Source organism: Diplotaxodon limnothrissa, linkage group LG16, assembly GCF_057381915.1.
Source record: "Diplotaxodon limnothrissa isolate DT_005_m linkage group LG16, D_limnothrissa_male_GT1.1, whole genome shotgun sequence".
Lineage (NCBI taxonomy): Eukaryota > Metazoa > Chordata > Actinopteri > Cichliformes > Cichlidae > Diplotaxodon > Diplotaxodon limnothrissa.
Window position 1 is genome coordinate 27778658 of NC_140611.1, and position 22307 is coordinate 27800964.

At 40.9% G+C, this 22307-nt stretch overlaps 1 protein-coding gene across 1 annotated transcript; it reads right to left on the reverse strand.

Annotated features, from left to right (window-relative positions):
- Positions 1-2045: 2045 nt before the first annotated feature.
- kansl1l (KAT8 regulatory NSL complex subunit 1-like) lies at positions 2046-18611 on the reverse strand. Its single transcript, XM_085374511.1, has 16 exons — positions 18542-18611; positions 16823-17965; positions 13685-13829; positions 13328-13480; positions 11088-11191; positions 10340-10511; positions 9307-9478; positions 7352-7471; positions 5760-5906; positions 5025-5125; positions 4613-4725; positions 4302-4350; positions 4072-4184; positions 3553-3673; positions 2447-2688; positions 2046-2116 (listed from the first exon to the last, which is right to left on the reverse strand). Exons 2-15 carry the CDS (start codon positions 17893-17895, stop codon positions 2479-2481), a joined length of 2793 nt encoding a protein of 930 aa, XP_085230637.1. The 5' UTR covers positions 17896-17965; positions 18542-18611; the 3' UTR covers positions 2046-2116; positions 2447-2478.
- Positions 18612-22307: the final 3696 nt, after the last annotated feature.

Here is a 22307-nt window from a genome sequence, read left to right on the forward strand (position 1 = left end):
AGTAGGGGTATGTCACCAGGGTGCAGAGGAGGCCACCCCCCCCCCTGTCCCCTTCTGGCTGCCTCTGCCTCAATTTTATCCCACAACTTAGACATTCACATTACTCACACTCTCATTACACATACATATAGGATCTTGGGGGTGGGCACGATACACGGAGTCCAAAGTACCATCAGGGTATACACCCCACCCCTGGCATCGTTGCCCACCTCTCAATTTTAAATACACGTAGACATTGAGGGCTAGCAGGAGGGACCATGCGCTTACCTGCTGCTCTCTGGCAGGTAGCTCCAAGCCCTCCTGGGTTTTAAATGCACCTTAGAACACACATGCATCAACACTACAATGAGCGGGTGGAGGGAGGTTTGGAGTCTTCTCTCACCCCCGTTCTCTGCGGCCTGCTGGAGCAGGGGGGCTAGGACTAGGAGGAGGAGTTGGCCGTCCGACTGCGGTCTGGAGTGTGGAGCCTTCCTGCTGCTGCGGAGTCGGGGCGGTCTGCCTCCCCCCACCGCAGGGAAAAGGGAAACACCACCTGGGTCTGGGTGCAGTTCCCCCCTCCAGGGGCGGGGGCACCTAGACCCGGTTTGTAGAGTACGCTTGGGGAGTGTGATCGTGTGTACAACGTCTCTTTATGTCTGTCTCCACGTTGGTTGAGTGTGGAGTGAGTGCATATGAGAGCATGAGGGTGGGAATGGATGTTTGTATCTGTGTGTGCCTGTATGTCTGTGTCTATATGTCAGGCTGGGTGTCAGGCGCCACCTCTCTGGGGACATCTCAGGCCCTCCAAGGTTTGGAGGCCTATCTCCCCCTACCACCACTTCCCCTGCCAGTGGCAGACCCCCTCAGACGTCGGTGCGTTGGTGGTTCTTTGTGTCCGGGGATGGGCGTCCAGGTACACACCGGCTCACTCCTTGGCGGCCGCTTATCGGGGCCTGGGGCTTGCTCGGGCCACTTCGGAGGTGGGGTGCCCCCGGCCTCTCGGCCTGGGGCTCGGTCACTCAGGCGCAGCTGGCTGCCGGCGGAGCTCACGGGCGCGTCACTGCAACTCCCCCTGGCTTCTGCTCCGCGGCTGCTGAGTGAGCCCTCATCTGGGACTCTCCTCAGCTCTTTCCGGGACAGTGGCGCAGCTGCCCCTCTGTTGGTCTTCCTTGGTCTCTTGTGTTCTGGGGGCCTCTGGATGTCTGGAGTTTTGATCTCCTCCATACCTGCTTCATGCCCTGGAGGACGGGGCTGTGGCCCCCCCACACCCTCTAGCAGATTATTACATGAAGGAACCTTTTAAAAAACAAGCGCGTCCATGCTCACAGGTGTACACACGGGTAATCACACCCACAAACTACACCCTTTTTGGCTCCTACCTCAAAGCACACTGTGTTCTGTTGATCTTATGTGCTGCACAATAATGTTTAATATTTAGTATTTACTGTCATATTCCCATATATCATTGTGATGCTGTTTATTCTATTACTCTTGTTCTCTTCTGCTTGCTTTCTTTTTTCTTTCTCAGCAGGTGATCCAGGTGATTGATATATGCATTTTTTTTTCTCTGCCCGTTCTGTTGGTTTTTGTCTTTTGCCCTTCTCCCCCGTCCCTCTTCTCAGCTGTTTCTCTTTCCCTCTTTCTTTCTCCCCTTCTTTCCCCCAGTCAAGTCTGTCCCGTATTCAGTAAGTGAAAATAAAATAAACAATAAAAGGTGAATCAAATGGACCATTACGGCAAGGCTGGGATGGTCAGTTTGGTAAAGTAAATCCGTTGGGCATCTTTCTTTGCCTTTAGACAACAATTCTGATGGCAAAAGAGCCAAACGGGACAGGCAAAAAAAAAGAAAAAAAGAAAAAAAAGAAAAAAAAGAAACGTGACACTACAGTGGAGTTGCTGATAGATATATTACTTTACATACAGTACCTCTTTTACATTAAAACCTGAAACTGCTGCAGAAGTTAAAACTACTGTGACTACTGTCACAACCCTAACAAAATGATCACTTTTGCCTAAAAAAAAAAAAATGTAGTTTTTTTTTATTACATCAGATCACAATGCTCGTGGAATGTATTAAATATTCCCGGTAAGGTTCCTAGGGCACATGTTCTGCTCGTTGTCCCTGATGAGAGGAGATCTGGAAAAGAAATGATGCAAATATTAAATTAAGTGATAAAATACTGAAGGATGTTTTTCAGAGGCTTAACCTTCTAAAATACTCTTTGTACTCTTTATGAATGATCCAATAAATTAATAATTTGTGTGTTAAAGTCCAATCACAATAATAGTAATAATAATTTTATGTTATGAATGACATACTGGAGAGATTAATCAAAGCACAGACAATTCAGTGTATGACTGGAATAAGTGGTTAAACAAATTAAACTTGCTTAAAATTGAGAAAATACACACACACACACACACACACACACACACACACACACGTAAATTTTTTTAATGAACTTACATTCAAAGACAAAAAAAGAAGGCACGGCAGTATCAGCTGCTGTTCTTGCTTTGTCCCCCAGAGGGCAGTGTAGCATAAGAAGCCTGAGTTGGAGCTGGTTGGGAGTTTGAGTTCTTTGACGTGGAAGAGGCTGAACTAATCCCTAAGCACCCATACGGGACTTTTTCTTGTTTATCAGAGAGCAGAGCGCCTTCCTCATCCTCATCCAAAGGAAAGACTCGAGGCTCCCAGGGTGTCTGAGGCTGACAAGTAAGACAAATCAATGACATTCAGAAAAATATTGAATATTATCTTTATTTGTAAATTGAATATGACAGGGGAGCGCATTTTTGTAAGTAGTCACAACTGGCTACATACATTTCCTGCAAGGCAGACATTAAGTGTAAAATAAAACTGCAGAAAGCTTTTTATTTGTCCTTTTTTTTCATAACAGTCCCTTCAGTGAATATGCACATTGAGGACTATAATACATCTGTGCATGGCTCAGAGGTCTGTTTAAAAATGAATAAATAATGGTTGTGCTTTAATCATGGTTTGTATGGCCTCTGGAGTGCATAAGAAGTGCAATGCAGTGAAGTAGGGGTTATTTGTAGTGTGGAGAAGGTTGATTAGGTAAGTCTGGTTTAGGGACAACTCATTCGCTCTCCAATCAAAGCAAAGTGGAATAGAGGACTGCAATCAGGGCATCATCACAGGAAACAAGAGTGGAAACAAGTATCTGTGTAGGCTCTCAAGAACCCACCAAGGCTCCATAGCTCACACAAGATGAATGAGATGAATGTTGCTGCTTTATATTCTTTGTCTCTGCTGAAGGACACGTGAAACGGCTTCATTTTTTCACAGGAATGTTACAGAAAATATCCTTACAGCAATGTATGGGTGAAAGTGCTGCAGTCTGCTGATTTTCCTTTAAATGATTTACAACGCCTTGTGTTGGAAACAACAGTCAAGCGTAAATACGGTAAACAGCATATTGGGGACACAACAGCGTAAATATGCATGACTCCACATGAGCTGCCTCCTGTGTCACCTTGATCAACCATCCTGTGATATTCTCAGTTTGTCTTGGGGATTTCAGGTTTCAGCTGTGGCGCTTTTGATCTTACCAGCCACTCCTCTGACCTCAGCGAATCATCAAGATCCAGCTGAGCGCAACTCCACTCCACAGAACTCTCCTCTCCTGATGTGTACATCCCACCCCCACTGCCTAAAAGCCTGCTGCCAGATCTGGAATGAGAAAACAAACACACCCCATGAAACACTGTCTCAAATTTCCAGGTTTTTACATGCACACAAACAAAACAAGTCTGAAACCAGCTGCACGCCTTTGAGAGTTCACTGTTTAAAGCTTTCCAAATGTAATACAATGATTAGTGGTGGCATTAATCCACATTCAGGTAACATCTATTGGAAGATCTGAGGTTATAACACGTTCTTCTGTCTGCTCATTAACTAGCTGGATTAACTTCCTCAGTTATTGAGGTTTATTGTATATTTTTACAGAATTGTTTTATTTCTGTAGGCCCTTTAAAAACATTCTAACATTTTCTAACATTGTGGTTCACCTTAGATTTTGCATTACTCTCATTATTGCTACATTTATGAGTTTGTGTGGGTATCCACACCTTGTAGGGCGCCTACGGTGTTTCCTCTTATCCCAGGACGACCAGCGTAACTTCTCTTTTTGCTCCAAAGCCAGGTGCCGCTGAGCAAAGACTTCATCACTGAGAGCCTCAGCCTAAACACAACAGACAGACAGACAGACAGAAGGGCATTAAGATGCTGGATTGTTCACAAATGAAAATAAACTGCTCATGTTCAAAGAAAAGAAATGCTCTGTTTCATGCCCCTCCACCTTCTCTGGCTCCATCTCCATCAGAGGCTGGATGTCAACTACTCGCCAACTGCAATAAAGATAAACTAATCATTATAATAATGATAATGGACAACTTCCATTTACTTTTGTCATTTTTAAACAATAGCTTTACAAATCAGACATCACTCTGGTAAAAGTGATTGTTTATAATAAATAAGTTGCAAAATACAATTATGCAGAATCACAACTACTGTAAAACCAGTCAATAAGACTGGTCATTAGTCTTCCTAAAGGAGTTATGGTTCATAGTGATACATTGTAACACTTTCAGGGGTGTTTCCATTTCATACCTGGGTATTAGAATTTCTTTGTATTGCAGCTTTTCTACTTTAGCCAGTGGCATGGGAATGACAATGTTGTTGATGTTGTACACGTTCTCTCCCTGGCGTTTGCGAACAAAGCCCTAGAAGGAAACGTTCCCAGGTTGAATCAAGAGCTTACCAATCGTTCAGAAGAGTTTACATATTCAAAGTCATTCTAAATCTTCAGATGTCCTGACAAAACTTTTGTGGTCATCTTTCTTTACATTTCACACATATGCGCATATTAAGTGACGTAGGTGGATCTATCCTATCCTGTCATATCCATCCTATCCTAACCGCGCTTCATCCTAATCTGAACTAAATCTGCTACTTCTTACATTTCACCTATATCATTTTCTTGGCTCTTTAGTTTTTAATAATAACATATGTTTTGTGTTACCTGTGAGGCCTGCTTGTGTGATGCATGTGAGTAGCTCTCCTCTAGCACATCATCTGAACTTTCTGCTGGATCACAGAGCTGGTACAGGGCATCCTCCTCATCTGGGTATACAAACACAGACATATACAGGCATGCTTTACACTAAAACCAGCAGCTACATTGTTAAAACAGCTCTAACAAGAAACATCAAGAGCACAAATTTCCACTAAGGCAGCTCACTCTGGGTCGTATTTACGTTTAGGGAATAGTATTGGATTTTCTATATATTCATTTAATTTTCTTTGTTCTTTTGAAAGTATTTTAAGGTGTTAGCATACGAGTAAAAACAAGTGGAAAGTGCAGACTTTTGTTATTTGCCCCACTGAAACTCATTTTAATATATTTGACATGATTTTAAGTACAATTTGGTTTTATTTATGAGGACATTCTATGTGTAAATGACATACAGCTATATGATACTTAGAATCCCCATAGATCATTCCCTATATGTTGATGATACAGATTCATCTATGTTTCGTTTTTGAGTTCTAAGGCTTTTTTGGATGAAAGACAAATTTTGATGTACTGTTAACATGACAGCGCTCTACACCCCTACAACGCTTAACCAGAATTCAATCAAAACGTTTCGAGCTAATGTGTTTGCAGACAGAATGACGACACGCACACACGACCAAAAACATAAGCTGTGGAAGAAGTAATGAAACCCAAGTATGAGCTTTCACTGCGTATACACACCTTCCAGCAGCCTGCGGATGCGTCTTCTCTTCCTTCTCCTCTGACTGGCTTTGCTGTGTCGACTCTGAGCAGAGACTAACAACCTGATGGGTGACAAACCCATAACTCTGCTTTTACGATGCCTGCTGTTCTGCTTGTATTCCTGACCTACAGCGAAACACAGAGACAAACACAAGAAACTGAATTAATAGACTGTCAGAATGATTTCGAGTTTTTCATTTTTATTCCAATCTACTACCAATCAGTGAAAACATTAATCCCCAATCATTATTTATATGAGTTTTACTCACCAAACTGCTGCTTCAAGTTACTTTAAAGGAACAGGACACAGAAGTGGATCTTTTTTTTTTTTTTTTAAATATGGCTATAGCAATTAATTTGTCTTTAAACACACTGAGTTCTCCATGTTACACTGTAAAATATACCACAGTTGAAAGTCATTTATCATCAGTCTCCACGTCATCCGTCCACATTTCTGCATCTTGCTTGATTTGACGGTTTATGTAATCTCATCCCATTCCAGCTGAGATCAGCTTTGATAAGAAATCTGCTTCCATGTGGCTATTATCTGAGCTGGCATTTACCTGACAGACTGCCTTCTTCGGGTATTGACAAACGACAATAAGATCATTCAAGCTGACACAAAATCGACAAGCGTTGCCCGGTCTGATGCCTTCATCCGTTGTCAGTCTGCTTCCTTTGTGTCTCCTCCTTTATGCTCTCCCCCTCTCATCTATATCATTCCACATTTCCTCAACCTTTACCAGAGAAATAGTGGAAAATCTAAACTTTGAATCATCCATCTACAATATGGAAAACCACGTATGCAAGATCCTCTTAAATTGTTAACCTTCCAGGCTGCCAAAGGTATGCAGCGTAAATGTTACAGGAAATTATCATTCATTAGCTTCAGACTAACATACCAAGGTGCTTACAGACATAGGTGAAATGCCAAATGATTTTATTTCCATCTACTGCTCAGTTGGATGCCTCTTACAGCCCCAGTGGGATATCTGACACGCTAGGAATGAATTATGATAGTCGACGGGGAGAAAACAAGCAGAGTGAGCGGATGACTTTGAAGCAGCCGGTTATTGTTTGCCTTCACTGAATACAAGCAAATGGGTGAGCTGTCTGGATATGATGAACTGTCATTTCATTTTTAATTATGCACAAATTATTCTTTAGAAAAACTGAAAGACTGCATTTATTACCTCAACTGTTGCATTAATGAATCCGAGTGGCTGCTTAGAATATAAAGACACGAATGCTACCACTGATTTAGCTACAATTACAATTAAAGAAACTTTTGCTTGCCTGTTATAGGTTATATTACTTTAGCAAAAACAATCTGATCCAGTCGCTTTGATATCGGTATTAAGAGCACATGCACAGGTGCGGCTTTTTAAAGTGCACCTCTATCCTTCGTTCTTCTTAATCGCTGAATGACTGATCACACTATAGTAAGCTGCAAGCATGCTTTGGGCCTAAATATCAGTATGGTGAAAACAAAGGAGACCAGCAGAATGAAAGAGAGCACCACACAATGAGGCATAATTTGTAATCAGTACAAGTATACAGAGCGATCTTACTGTTGTGCAGCGGCGTGGAGCTGTGTCGCTTGTAGTTTACTGGACTGTTGACAACTAAAGGTCTTTGGGACCATACTTCTCTGCCTGGCACCCTCTTTACGTGGTGGCTCGTAGGTGTGCCTGGAAGAATATGATAATTTTTAAGTGTGGGGACACAAGAATACAACACCTTTTGCAAATTCAATTCAGCACACAGTTTAAACAGTAGCATCTCAACACGCGTCGCCCTAGTTGTACAGAATCTATGCATACTAAAACAAAAAGAAAAATAAATTTTAAAAAGTTTTTAAAAATTCTTTACACACCATCCCTGCTGCCATGTATTTAAGAATGGTTGTGCCAGAAGTTTCTTCCTGTTAATAGGGAGATTTTCCTTCCTACTGTCACCAAAGTGTTTGCTCATAGGGGGTTGTTGAGTTTTTCTCTGAATATATTATTCTAGGGTCTAGGGCTGTTCAATATAACGATATATATCGGATGACGATATAAAAACGTCTATTGTTTCATTTTACGCCATCATTTGTTTCATGGTGTTGCAAAATAAACTGTTTACGGCAATATTTTTTCATCGTTTTGATGGTCACTGTAGTGGCTATATTAATTTCTTAAAGTTCTCTCTTTCTCTTATATTTAATATAACCACATTACAGACAGACAAGTGCCTGTTTTTATGCTTTGTGGTTAGCAACAATGACGGTAATAGCATCGCGTGTCCGCTTGTTTATGTTCCACATAAACCTTTCACAATAAAGCTCAAGATCCTGTTGAGACTTTTCAAAATAAACTGAATCACGTGAAAGAGCAGATTATTTACGGATGAGAATTAAAAAAGAGCCGCCAAGAGCTAAAAAAATAAACCTTAGACCTAAACGTTAGAACAGGCTTTTCCCCGCAGCACGCCGTGTAATAAATACTGACAAAGAAAACGGCGGCCGTTACAACTTATGTCTAAAAATGTATAGTTTCATGCATCGGTTAAAACACTCGACTCCAGGTACACGACGCCCAGCTGGAAACACTTCCCGCAAGACGAGCTGCCCGAGATTCACAGAATTTACAGAAAATGTTACATTTTTGTGATTTATATCGTTATCGGGACGATAGAATTCTTATATCGGGATATGAGATTTTGGTCATATCGCACAGCCCTACTAGGGTCTACCTTACAATATAAAGCGCCTTAAGGTAACTGTTGTTGTTATTTGGCGCTGTATACATAAAACTGAATTGAATTTAAAAAAAAAAAACGTTTAAATAACACTAAGAATCACGATCACATTACATTAGTAGTCACCAGTAGTTAAAAATATTATCATTGCAAAAGACCACAACAGAAGACCAGGAGATTAAGGAGCTTTATCCCCCTGAAAACATTTGGACTTGTCCCTATGTTGACTTCATCTGAGTGATCGTTCTCCAAAGTGCGATTAAAAATGTGGTTACGGTCCATCACGACAGGACTTGTGCTTTCATTTTAAGGTTTAATTATTGTGATGCCAGTTTTAAAATATTGCATGTAACCTGACCTGTTTTCTTGGCTCTGTGGACCAGTTCGGTTAAGTTTTGGCAGATTATTCTCATCTGCTGTGTGCAGTGGGGTCTTTTTAAAATTCTGACTGATCACACTATAGTAAGCTGATATGACAAGACGTATAACTAAAAACATCTACCTTTTATACCTTATAGTTTATTATAACCCTACAAACATATCTCAACTGCCCCCTACTTTAGCAAATCTTGTTGGGTTTTTTTGCTCTACAGGCCTGAGATGACAAATACATGGCCAGGGTGTGTGACCCTTCAGAGTCAGTCTACCATGTCAGACAGGAAGCCTAATATTTACTCTTACTGACTGCAGTTCAAAAACAACATTGTAATCAAATGATCTAAAAATCTTGATTAGCTTACAAAGTTTGCTCATGCTGACCAATGTAATGTAGCTACGTTTCTCCTACCAAACGACAGAGACGACACAGGGTGACGTCGAAAGCTGAAGGTGTCGGAGGAGACCCCGCTGGAGCTACAGTCGGGATCAGAGCACGAGACTATGGGATCACAAGAGGAGTAGCATGAACAGGAAGATGAGGACAGCGAGGAGGAGAAGGTAGCCGTGGACTTTCTTGAGTGCTGGAAAAGGAAAAGAGAACAAGAGATTAAAAAGATTACTTTAAAAAAAATGCTCAAGATAGGCAGAGCAAGATTAGCAACAGGAAAGAATTTCTTTACAGTTTACCTTTCCTTTCCAGGATATAAGTGATATGGATGTAAGGAAGCTGATCTCTGATGGAGTGCACTGATTAAAGTCATTAATCTGTTAAACGCTCTTTTTGTTATTGAACAATGTCACAATGATGATGGCTCAGCGCTGCTTATTATAGCAGCTACAATTGTAGTGTTCAGAATCAGAAAGATGCAGAAACTCTATAAATATCCCGGCACTGTGTGAGACATGCCGATGCTTAAAAGTCCTTCAAGGTCAAGAACATGTGAATGAGAAATTAAATAGTTAAGCTGATTTATAGATTCCTATGCTGTACACATCCTCATTACCGCAACAGTGTGAAGCTAAGAAGCACTCGACACACACCGCCACTGCAATCTTTTATCTGCAGTAAGAGGACAGCATAATGTACTGGCCCCGCAGGCTAAATAAAGGCTTGAGCTTTTAAAATAGCACCCTGCATTTGTTGATCTGAATTAGAGATATTATTTCTTAATTAAAAGCAGGTGTTCGGCTTTGAACAATAATTCCTATTTAATTTGGAGACCTATTTTAGTGATGGCACTCCACTACTGAAGCTAAAATAGGTCTCAAAGGCACTGCTTTAAAGCTACATTTCATAAGAATCTCTGAACTGCTTTAAGAAGTACATAAATCAATGTATTTGATATGCTTGCAGGGTAATAAGAGGCACAATTTGACAATTATATACAGCATGTAAATGGTTAAACAGACTAGAAGAAGAAGGGGGTCGACATATGGCTTACCAGTGGACTGCCAGAGCCGTATGAGTTGAAAGTGAACAGCCTGGGCTTGTGGTAGGTGACCAGGGGTCGGGTTCGGGCACACACGCATGACGCATCAGCTTTAAAGAGCCGCCTAGTCCCTAGTCTCTTTCTCTTGGAGCTCACAGGCAAGAAAACATTTCCTCTCTGGCCGCTGCAGAAACACAACCAGATGAGGTCACGTGTTAGGTTTGTGCTTTGTAGCAAGTTCACAATGCTCGAAAAGCAACTTCTTTCAAGGTGTTGATTCCTTAGATCTTGTTCATCAATCCCTACTTATACCCACTTGTTACTGTACATGAATAAAAGAAACAGAATGCCTTTCATTTATTATGGGGCTTTCATCTTCACAGGCAGGCAGAGAGTTAAAAAGGCAACAGGAAGGGGAGACATGAAGGGATTACTGAAGTCAGACTCCATGAAGAGACCGAAGTGGGTTCAGTGGGTTTTACGACAAGCTGGGACGTGCTTTCACCCTATCGCCTAGACTTTAAAGAGATAACAGACAAACTTCTATCACCATTAGAGTCTGAAATATGTCAGATTTTCACATAAATTAACAGTATTTAAAGACGTTTTTTGTAAATGTGTCATTTAACTGCAACTTGTAAAAAGCACACAGGATAATATAGGTATTAACACAATCTGACTACTTGTGTGTGTGTGTGTGTGTGTGTGTGTGTGTGTGTGTGTGTGTGTGTGTGTGTGTGTGTGTGTGTGTGTCCTCTACCTTGGGAGGGTTCTCCTGTCTTTACAGGTCTGGGACTGTTTTGAGAGCGGTGAAAAGCTCAGAGGGGGCATCAGACTGTTGACGATCTGGCTAAGCTGAGCACTCTGCAATGAAGACATCAGCCAAATAATGCACATAAGAGTGAGATACAATCCAGCCGTTCAGACTTCCCCTGAAGCATTTTCTTCACAGAAAGATCACATCGAGTTAGATGTCTTTAGCCTTGGCTGATTCTTATTATTTGGTATCAGGCTGATAAATATAAGCAAGCCTTGTAATCTTAAAAAGGAGCACAGTACACATATGAGAACTTTCTACCAAGGCGAATAAAAAGAGTATGAACCGAGAGTGAATAGAAAGTCCCACATTGAATGAGCTCAGAAAACATGTTGAGGCAAAACACATATTTTGGTATTTAGGTACATACCACTTCTAAAGCAAGTGTAAATGGAAATACAAATAGAAGTTGTTTTTCTTGGGTGGGTGAGCACGCTGGGGGCGTGTTAATGACTTTATATAATGGATCGCCTAAGGTTGGCATGTGGTTTTCTTTCCATACGAATCATATGGATTGCAAGGATAAGCAAACGAGTAAGGTCGGTGCTCACTGAACATACTATGTGTCTTATACGATTTTAGCCTGGAGTTGAAGTGACAGGTTTTGTGTCCTAACTAATCATATGGTCACATGAGTCGAATCAATGTGATTAAAATCAAGGATCATGAATCTAAAAAGGACCACTTGATGATCTTTTCAACAAATTACCCAGCTCTAGGTCATAAACTTAAATCACAACATGTCTCGGTGTGGGTTGTGAATCAATACGTTTTTGTTTTTTTACTAAATTTGATTCTTGTGTGCACATAAGTACAGCTTTAAAGCTATCAAGAGTAGGGATGGGTACCGGTATCCGGTGCCATAACATAAACGGTAGTAACCAGACCGAAAAGCAGCGCACATTTCGGTGCTTTTTTTCCTGAGACGTCATACACTTTGGATTCTAGCCAATCATTTTACCTTTCCGAGGATAGTAGGCGGGCCCAGGTACATACGTTCTTTTAGAGCAGAGCTACAGAATAAAAAGTCTGGCTGTACTTCACAGCAAAAGATGCAAACTCAGCAGCCTGCTTTAAGCTGATACTGTGCAAAGGAGGTAACACCTCGAATCTGATGAAACACCTGGCGACGCATAGCGTTTTTTTGAAAGCCAAGAAATGCACAGTATTTGATAGCTTGCTGCGAGACCTCACACCGTGCACATCTACTGCGGGTGTGGTGCCTGTTATCGGATCCGGAGTTAGCAACATCCCCCAAGAACCCGAAGAGGAGAGTCCTGGCCCCTAGCCCTGCCAGTGTAGCAGAAATGATGACGGATGATGATGGCAGCAGCAGCCGTTCTTCTCTGGGCGAGTAGCTTAATGTTGTTCGTGTGTAATTTACGTTGAGTAGGCTAACCACGTTATTAAATTAATACACGTAAGGTGAACTAGCAAACACCGTCGTAGTTACATGTGGCTGTCTTCTTGTTTGATGGCAGATACTCCCTTCACCCTGGCCAAAAAGGCTAAAATGACCAAAGAAAAAGTGGGAAACAGCTAAACATGAGAGATTTTTGGACAAAATTGGTGTTTTTTTCCATTGATTAAGCACTGCTTCCAGCCAAGAGTGATGCCATAAATCCCCTATAGCTGCAGAAAAGGCTAACATTGTTATCTTTTTACAAAAAAACAGCTAAACATGAGAAGTTTTTGGACAAAGTGTGTGTTCTCCATTCTTTAAGCACCGTTTCGAGCACCGTTTCGAGCACTGTTTAAGCACCGGCACCGTTTCAAAAGTACCGGTATCGGATAAAACCTAAACGATACCCATCCGTAATCAAGAGTGTGCACCATCTTAAATACATAGCCAGATGTCAGCTACTATCTGAGCTTCAACAGCTGCAAAAAATAAATAAGCAATTTCATAGTTACAGACTTATTACTTAACGGTCGACTTCATAAAGCACAAATTCATTCATTTGACCTGCAGCCTCTAATTTAGCATATTACCAGAGGTCAGAAAGTAAGCATACCATAATTAATTAGTTTAATCCTCTCAACCTGACATTGGGATATGAAAGATCACAAGACAGAAAAGGGTAATCTCCTAAAACAGCATCTATAATTCTAGATTACTAATCCTCTTTATTTTAAACTCATGCCTGGTATCAGACGTGCAAGTAATAATCCCTCCCTCCTACCTGTCTCTCTATATTGTGCAGAAGCCGTGTAGGGCTGCAGGGTTCGTTGTCCGGATCAGAAGCTGTGCAGGATAAACCTGCCATTTCCTTCAGCAGGGTCTGCTGAATCTGCCTGTCAGTCAGTGGCTGGGAGTCTGCAAGCACCACCCGACCCTGAGAAACACAGAGATCCACAGAAAGACAGAGAAGAGAGGATCCAAACACTGATTAAAACATACTACTTATTGTAGCTCGGGCAATCCATGAAAGTTTGTTTTTTGTATCCCTTTTCTTGACAAGAGTGTGCAAGCTTAATGTCCTATAATATAACTGACCAACTGTCTGTCAGTCAGTTGGTACAGACACCTTTTGTCATACCTTCATAGAGCATATATGCTTGTGGACCCCCTCCAGTTGTAGTATCCTCCCTTCTAGTTCATCCAAGCGCAGTTCCAACCAAGTCCATCGGCTGCTCAGCTCTGCTCTCTCTTCCAGCCACTGCTTCTCACAGCTGCTGCTGCTGCTGGCAGGAGGGACAGGGTGATGGATGACAAGGGAGGACAGTTACACCCGTACAAAAGCACTTTAATATTATATTCATCCCTGTCAAAGGCTTTACACCCCCCCATTCAACCCCACAAGAAGAAAGACGAGTGTAAAGCTGTAAGCCTTGGATTTTTATTTCATCACGCTGAATACAATCATGAAAACCAGGTATGTCGGTCTGAGAACAAGATGATTAATCAATCTGCAATTTTGTACTGCAGCTCTGTCTACCTGACCTATTTTATACAGGCATGTAAACTGTTTAGCATCCAAACAGCATGGGGGGGGGGGGGGGGAGAGAATTTTGCTCAAGCACAAAAGCCTATCTAGGCCACAGAATAAAGCACAGTTGACTTGTGTGGTGTGTGTCTATAGCATGTTTCCATGGCACTAGGCTGTTCAGTTAGCATTTATCTTTGTGTGTGTGTGTGTGTGTGTGTGTGTGTGTGTGTGTGTGTGTGTGTGTGTGTGTGTGTGTGTGTGGTTGGCTGACTTCAGCAGGGCAATAGTTGCTATGGCATTGCTCATGGACCTTGGCTAGGATAGACAGAGACTCCCCCACTTCAAACAGGAGAGGAAAAGGTTAGGCTAGTCAGCAAGCAGCTACACACAGTGCACCTGGCAAATACCCTTTGATATTATGAGTTAGCTATTTCACTGTTACCCTGATTAATCAAATACCCTAAATGCTGTTTGCTTCAATGAACACAGTTAGCCTCACTTTATGGTCAATACAAAAACAAAGAAAGAAAAAAGAAAAAACAGCCAAACAGTCCATTAAATGTCCAAAATGGCTTATTTCTCCAATAAGTTTCACTCAATCCCAAGCTAGTGTCTCTTTGTTGAGCAGTAGGCGCTCTTTTTCCTTCACAGACAATGGCCAGACCTGGCAGCCCTGCAGCTCACTCCAACTGTATAATGAGAAAATTCCAGGAATATTTGTGGAGCATTAGGAGAAGAGGAAAGGACAGAATGGGAACGGCTGCTTCATACCTGTTACTGTGCTTGTTCACAGACTGCATCCATTACATCCATACTTCTATATTGCATATTTGAATCCTGGCTGCGCCAGGAAGAAGACCCCCTCCCCCCAATTTGAGGCTCTTGCAGAAGCATCAAGATTTTAGGGTGTGCCTGGCATTTAAACTTGACCACTTAGACTCTGAAAAATACTGCTGTGCAGCATGTTTGAAAATGAAAACAGAGCAACATCTGGAAGTGATTTTTTTCTTTTAAGTCAAACTATATCTGTGCTTCACAAGTTCATACGTCGAATGATAAAAGTCTTTACTATTTAACATTTCTAAAAGAGAGCAGTGACCCATCCCCTCCCCTGCAGCGTCCTATCCTCTTTGAGAAGGAATCAACCATAAAAAATGTTTTAAAAAATCCCCAGGCAAGGTTTACAGATGAAGAACGGAGCATTGTTCCATGCAGGAGGAGAGCAGTCTCTACAAAGGACAAGCTGACACTCCTGAGATGACACAAGCTGGCCAAATAAAAGCACACGCGCAGACACACAAACAATACTGTCTCAGTACTGTTGTCAGACCCAGCAACCATTATTTTAGTTAGTGTTCTGGACTGAATCCAGGCTCACGGGAAACAACTTAAGGGGTCAACAAGGTTTAATCTTATTGATGAAGGGTTTGTGAACTATATTGAGATTTCAATAACTACTGCACAGGCTAGGATCACGCGCTTATTCCCTAGACCTGAAATAAACCCTTAACCCCATCTGTGCAAGAGCTCCGGCTGCAAAGACTGCCTGTCGTCTAAAATGCATGTTTATCATCTGAATCATCATCCCAAGTGACCGTAATCCTTTTTATTTTTTTTAAACATCCTGCTAGGCAAGACAGATCTCCCTGATTCACTTAGTTTTTTTGAACAGTTATAGCTACTAAAATAAAAAGCAAACAAACTTGCAAACCAAGCCCAAAACCTGAATTCAGGTAAACAAAACAAAAGGGCAATCAGGAACTAGACTAAGCAGCAATTTCATTTTTAAGTGTAGTTTTTCTAGATGTTAAAGCTTTAAAAAGATTGCATTTGATATTTTACACATTCAGTCAAAAAAACAAAAAACAAAAACAAGGACACCACAAACATCTCAACCTTGAATCTAGACACACGCTTTAAAGTATTTTTTCACTAGAAAGAGGAGGAGCTGAGGAATGTGCACACAGAATGGCTGGCAAGTTGCTGCCTTGTTGGAAAGACTGTGTTTATTTCCTACCCTGTGGGTAAAAAGAGCTGGCTGCTCTGTTGAATCTGTTATGACTGCAGCATGGAAAAGGAACGCGCGCGCTTGTGTGTGTATGGTAAAAAAATGTCATAACACTCCCCCACATCTGGGAGGACAAAACTTGCACTTATGACAACCACACTGTAAACCTCACTGAAGGCCAAGTAAACAGCACGGTGGACCTCGTAACACTTTAGATGATTTTTTCCAAAACTCGCACTGTTATTCTAAAAGGAGGAGTGGATTTCTTATGTCATTCTTGGCATTTGTAACCGTGCATGACTTAATACTGACTTAATATGCCCTTCCCATATTGTCAAGCAAACTTGACAATCCATTCACTCCACTTTTACATCAGTCGAAGTTAAAAAGCTGCTCTCGTCGGGTTTTTAACTGACCAGACGCCCAGTGCCAGAGCCAACCTCTGTGAACTTTCAACAGTAATTAAGAAAAGAGCAGTGATTTTTACTGTGAAGAACAGCTGCTTTCTGGTAACCAGATCCCAGAACAGTTTGCCAGTGACACTACAGCTGAGTTTTGGAACCTGTTTTCATATACTGTTGATATGGCTTTAGCTGAATAAACGGTTAAGCTGTGCCGTTCTGTGGAGTTTTAAAGTCTGAGCACTCTTGCTGGTTTATTTAGCTGTAATCAGCAGCTGTAATAGCCACACGCTCACTGTGGCACTGGTTGAATAAACAAAAACAGACCTGGATACTCACATGGATGAAATCCTGCTACGAATCTTTTCCTCCACTGGCTCCTCATCTGAGCTGCTGCTGGCTGTAGCCTCAGAGTCCAAGGCCTCCTGCAGACCTCTCAGTACCACCTGACTGGAGTGGCTGAACTCTCCGACCTCTGAGAAGGATGACGAGGCTATTGGCAACTCTAGCCAAGGAAAACTTAGTTTACTGCTTTCTTGTGCAGAGTTGAAGCAGTCAAAAGACAAATCTCCATGTTGACTGTGTTTTGCCAGCCCCTCCAGCTGCTGGTTGCAGTGCCGCACAGTCTGCTCTCCTAGCAGGATCTGCAGTCTCTTTCGCAGTTTCAAAGCCCGGCTGCGCAGGTCTGTCTGCCGCGAGAACTGCGCCTTCACGGCTTCCTCTAGCACAGCTCTTGACGTCAGCTGGTCAGGGCTTACCCTGTCAATGCAAGGCTGCGCTGAAACTGGGGGAGGGCAGACCATCCCCGCTGCTTTCTCCTGTCTCAGCGAAGGTGGAGGTGCAAACAAATGTGTGTGGCCCGGGGATGTTAACTCCCCTTGGGGATATGGAGGACAAACACTCGTAAGGTTAAGAGAGGAGTGGTACACATCACCACCATATGGCTGGCATTCAGGAGCGGCACTCCATCCATGTGGCAGACAAATGTGTTGTCTATTGTGTTCAGGCCCAGGAACTAAAAACATGTCCGGTACATCTGGGAAGACTGAGGCCACATGATGGGAATCTCTGGAGCCTTTATTGAAGGACAGGAGGTTGACAAGGGAGTTTGGACTGGGCAGGGACATCGTCTCACACTGGCTGTCGGATGTCTGCGGGCATGGCGAAAGCGGAGGGTTGGAAGAAGCGTCCAAGAGGCTGAAAGGTAGGCAGGAGTCCAGGAAGTGAAATGAAGAAAGGTTCCACATCTTCTGCTGGAGGTCATTGTCATCATCATCTATGGGTCTCATGTGAGGCTGTAGCTCTATACTGCACATGGCTCTCCCATCTGAGTCAGTTCTGACAGTGGCAGGGGGTGAGGACAAGTGGATCCCGTGGCCATTTTTAAGGATTTTTGTCAGAGCTGGGGCCATACCCTTCTCTGAACCACTGATGCGCTAGAAAGCCAAGGGTGCAGACTTCACAGGCTGTGCCTGAAATGACCTGACAGCAGCAAAAACACATGTTGGCAACTGACAACACTGAGATCACAAAAGCCACAGTATCGCTAAAAAAAAAGTCACTTTTTTAGATAATAAGGGATAAACTGAAAGCGCAGACACCAAATAAAATGCACTTCTAGTTTACGTTTACGTTACATTTTTATAATTAAGGGGTAATATATATATATATATATATATATATATATATATATATATATATATATATATATATATATATATAGAATATGGTAGTAATAGCAGTGCCAGACACATTTGGGATGATCGACTCATAATTTTGGTCGCATGATTCCTTTACAGCCTCTTTCCGCGTTTTCCACTTATGACGACCAAACGAAAAGTCCTGCCGCGGACGTGATTGGAAGAAAATACAGAAAAAATACCAACCCAGTACGAAGTTACGAAGTGTGAGCCCCCGGTCCTTGTACTCGTCCATCACAGGTCAAAGGTAACGGTAAACATACAAATATAACGGCGGACTGTAACCACCAAAGCTAGCTGAGCTATAACGGTAACGTTAACACTCCATGAAGTCTCTTTGAGGTGGATCTACACTCACCTGAACACAAGGTAAACCGTTGACTTTAACATCGCTTATGTGCTTCGGAAAATGACATCTGATCTTTCTGAGCATTTAGAAAGCAGAAAAATCTAATCAGGCGAGCTTCTATGGCTTTCCAACAGCTTATCAAACGGTGGCACTTGTCTTTTCCCAGACTTTCGGCGCGGTGGTTCTCCTGTACATTAACCGTTCAGCTCCTTCTCCTCCTCCTTCACCAACTGCCGAGAGGACGAAACACATCTGAACGATCCTGAGAGAAGGGGCTGGACCTGATGCCTTCATGGTCATCTAAGAAGCTCAGATCTCTCACAACTCAAAGTGAAAACTTGCACATACAGTGCCATGAGAAAGTGTTTTCCTCCTTCCAGATCATCAAACAAATTTTCATATTGGACAATAAAAACCTGAATAAATACAAAATGCAGTTTTTCATTGATGATCAAATGTATTAAGAAAAATGTGGCAAACACTTTAAGAAAAGTTACATTTGATCATCAATTGAAAAAAAAACATGTATTGCTTATAATACTTATTGTAGCGTTGAATATTAATTCAGACTTTACACTACTGTAAAAACATCTCTTATTTATAATATTCTAAATATAAGATAAAGGATTTCCATTTTATAACGTCCATTATTCCTGATGTATTGTAGGCTAATCAAGTTCCCTTCTCATTATAAGATGCAACATTCCTGTACATACCATGTCTATATACATATATATTTGTATGATTCGAAGATTAGAACGTGATTTAGTTATAGGTGTAGTAGTCATAATTTATTAATCAATGTTATTATTTGATGATTATTATGCCTACCATTATACCTTTCCCAAATTTCCGACAGGACCTGAAGGTGACTTCTGAGATTATTTAACCTCGGCTTGCATCAAAGGGCAAAAATCAATCACAGCAAAGGCAATTTTTGTACTTGATGTTTTACAGCTAACTTCTCTATTACAAATATATATTATTAACAGCAAGTCTTATTATATTGTTGTTCATTTCATAAACCAGCCTCACTTTATAGGTTCCCACTAGAAAATTATCATAAAGAAATACATCAACAAATGCCAGATACCTGTGTACCTGCTAGAGTGTTAAACGCATTTAGTTTGCTGCTTACAAATGCTAAAGAGAGGTAAGTTTAAATATGGAAAGATATCCTCTCAGCAAATATTTCACCATAGCATTGTAAAACACAGTTCTGTTAACATGTGAGATTAAAAACTACACCCTCATACACAGTTTTTTTAGACATTTCGAAAATTCAACAATTTAACAATAATAATAATAATATATATATATATATATATATATATATATATATATATATATATATATATATATATATATATATATATATATACATATAAAAATAGTAAAGATTGACAGCAGTTTGTTTACAAAGTTCACAATTTAAGCCTGACAAGCTACTAAGTTTAATGTGCTCCCAGCTATATGTAAGTCAACGACATCCAGAAATGAGTATGTGCTAAGAAAAACATGTGCAGACCACACAGCACAGAACACATAAAGGACTCCTTTAGCGAAGCCAGTGACTCTCACCTAACTGCTGGACCTTTGAAAGGAGAGGGAAATTTCCATTTGCTGCTATTTTCCTTATGTGTTTGCATGGCAGTACCACTGGAATAACAACTGAATTATGGAAACTGCAATGGTATACATAGTACTTTGCAACTTGCGCAGAGATGGTGGTAAAAATGTCATGACATATTGTGAGGTTGTAACTGATGCTGCCAAACGTAACAGAAAATCTTCAAGCAAACACCAAAATCAAGGCTATTATGAAACTCAAGTTGTTACTTGAAGCCTGAGAAGCTTTTTGATCTTTTCTCTATGATCTATACAAAGCAAACAAACCAGTTACATTTCTTGCAATGCTGAAAACAGCAAAAAGGTCCATTAATCATTATTAGAAAAATGATCTTAATGAAAACATTCATAGTGGAGGCAGCAGATCAGTCTCTGTTTTTGACCTTCTTCATAAGAAGCACCAGATTCATACATTCTTAGAAGATGTTCTAAATTACATTCTCAGAATTTACATGTTTTTCAAATGCTCATATAGCTAAAATTTTGATTTTGAGGTTAAATTCAGATGTATTGGTAAAATTGCACCGTATGCAAATTAATAAATTCATTACTAATGAATAAATGCAGAGTGGTTTATAAACACATAGTGAAAGAAAAAGGTGAATTAAGAGGAAACACTCACTCCCCCAAGCAGTCTAGGCCTACTGCAGCGTAACTAAAGGGGGATTCAGGGTAACCTGATCCAACTGTAACTATATGCTTCAGCAAAAAGAAAAGTCTTAAGCCTAACCTTAAAAGTAGAGCAAATTTTTGTCTCTGGAACCCAAACTGGGAGAAATATGTTCTCTTTCCAGTACCCTTTCTGTACACATTTTGGATGAACTGAAGGCTTTTAGAACAGCCCGATAATAATGGTCCATAGCAGTCTAGCTTAGAAGTAATAAATGCATGAACCAATTTTTCAGCATCACTCTGATTCAGGATGTTTCTAATTTTGGAGATATTGCACAAATGCAAGAAAGCAGTCCTAATATTTGTTTAATATGCACATTGAACTGTATTCTGGTCAAAAATAACTCCAGGATTCCTCACATTGTTACTGGGGGCCAAGGTCGTGTCATCCAAGGTAACTGGTTTGACACAGTTTTTGGGGCTGATTACAGTAATCTCACTTTTTATCTGAATTTAGACGCAGTTTCAGTCAAATTTGAAAGTGTCAGTTTTGGAGCAAGGGTTACTTTCTTGGTCGCCACCCTTTTGTCCATGGTGAAAAATCACTTGCTGCGGACAGTGACATTGGTGTTCCAGCATTTCGTGGCAGGGTTAAGCATTGGTGGTTCCTGAAAATCATTTGAGGCTGACAGTCTACCAGACCTTGGCAAAGTGGAGACACATTCAAAACACTCGTATTTATGTGCAGTTGTTTGAACTAGAAATGGCTCCAAGACACCTTCCCAACTTGTGTAAATCTACAATTCTGCTTGTTAGATCTTCACCTTAAGGTATTATGACATCTATGCCCATAATGAGTGTATGTAAACTTCTGAGTTTTACATGATAAAGGTTTAAGCACCAAAAAGTTTAGTGCAAATAACAGGACAGTGACTTGAAGGTAAAAATGAAGGTATGCATGACAATATCAGCCAGTGTTAAATGTACTGTTTTAGTATTGAATTTCCAATCATCCCATTTCTTTCAAGTTTAAATTGCTAATTTGTTCTTCTTGGTTCATGGCACAATATTGTACTAAAACGATGCAATGATCATTACTTTTTGGCAGCATAAGAAACAGAAATTAACCTACAGTTGAGTAATATAAAGTGTGCCATTTATCCCGAACATATAGGATTTAAAGGTTTAAAGAATGGAGTCCCAGAGAAAATGCTTTGTAACATTTTTATTTAAATAAGCTCATCTGACTAAAACGCCAGAATCAACACCAAGTTAGAAAACATTCAAATAAAAAAAATAATCCACGACAGAAATAGCTAATCATGATACATCTTTACATTCAAATATTTAACAACAGTAACGATACAGATTATTATTCCTCACACACTTTCATTCTTTAACATACACAGGCATACACACACACACACAGGCACACACACACATACTTATTTAAAGCCACAGGTTTATCCCTCTAAAGTCAATGACATGTAGCATACGAGATGTTATGCTACATGTCATTGATTTGGACATAAAT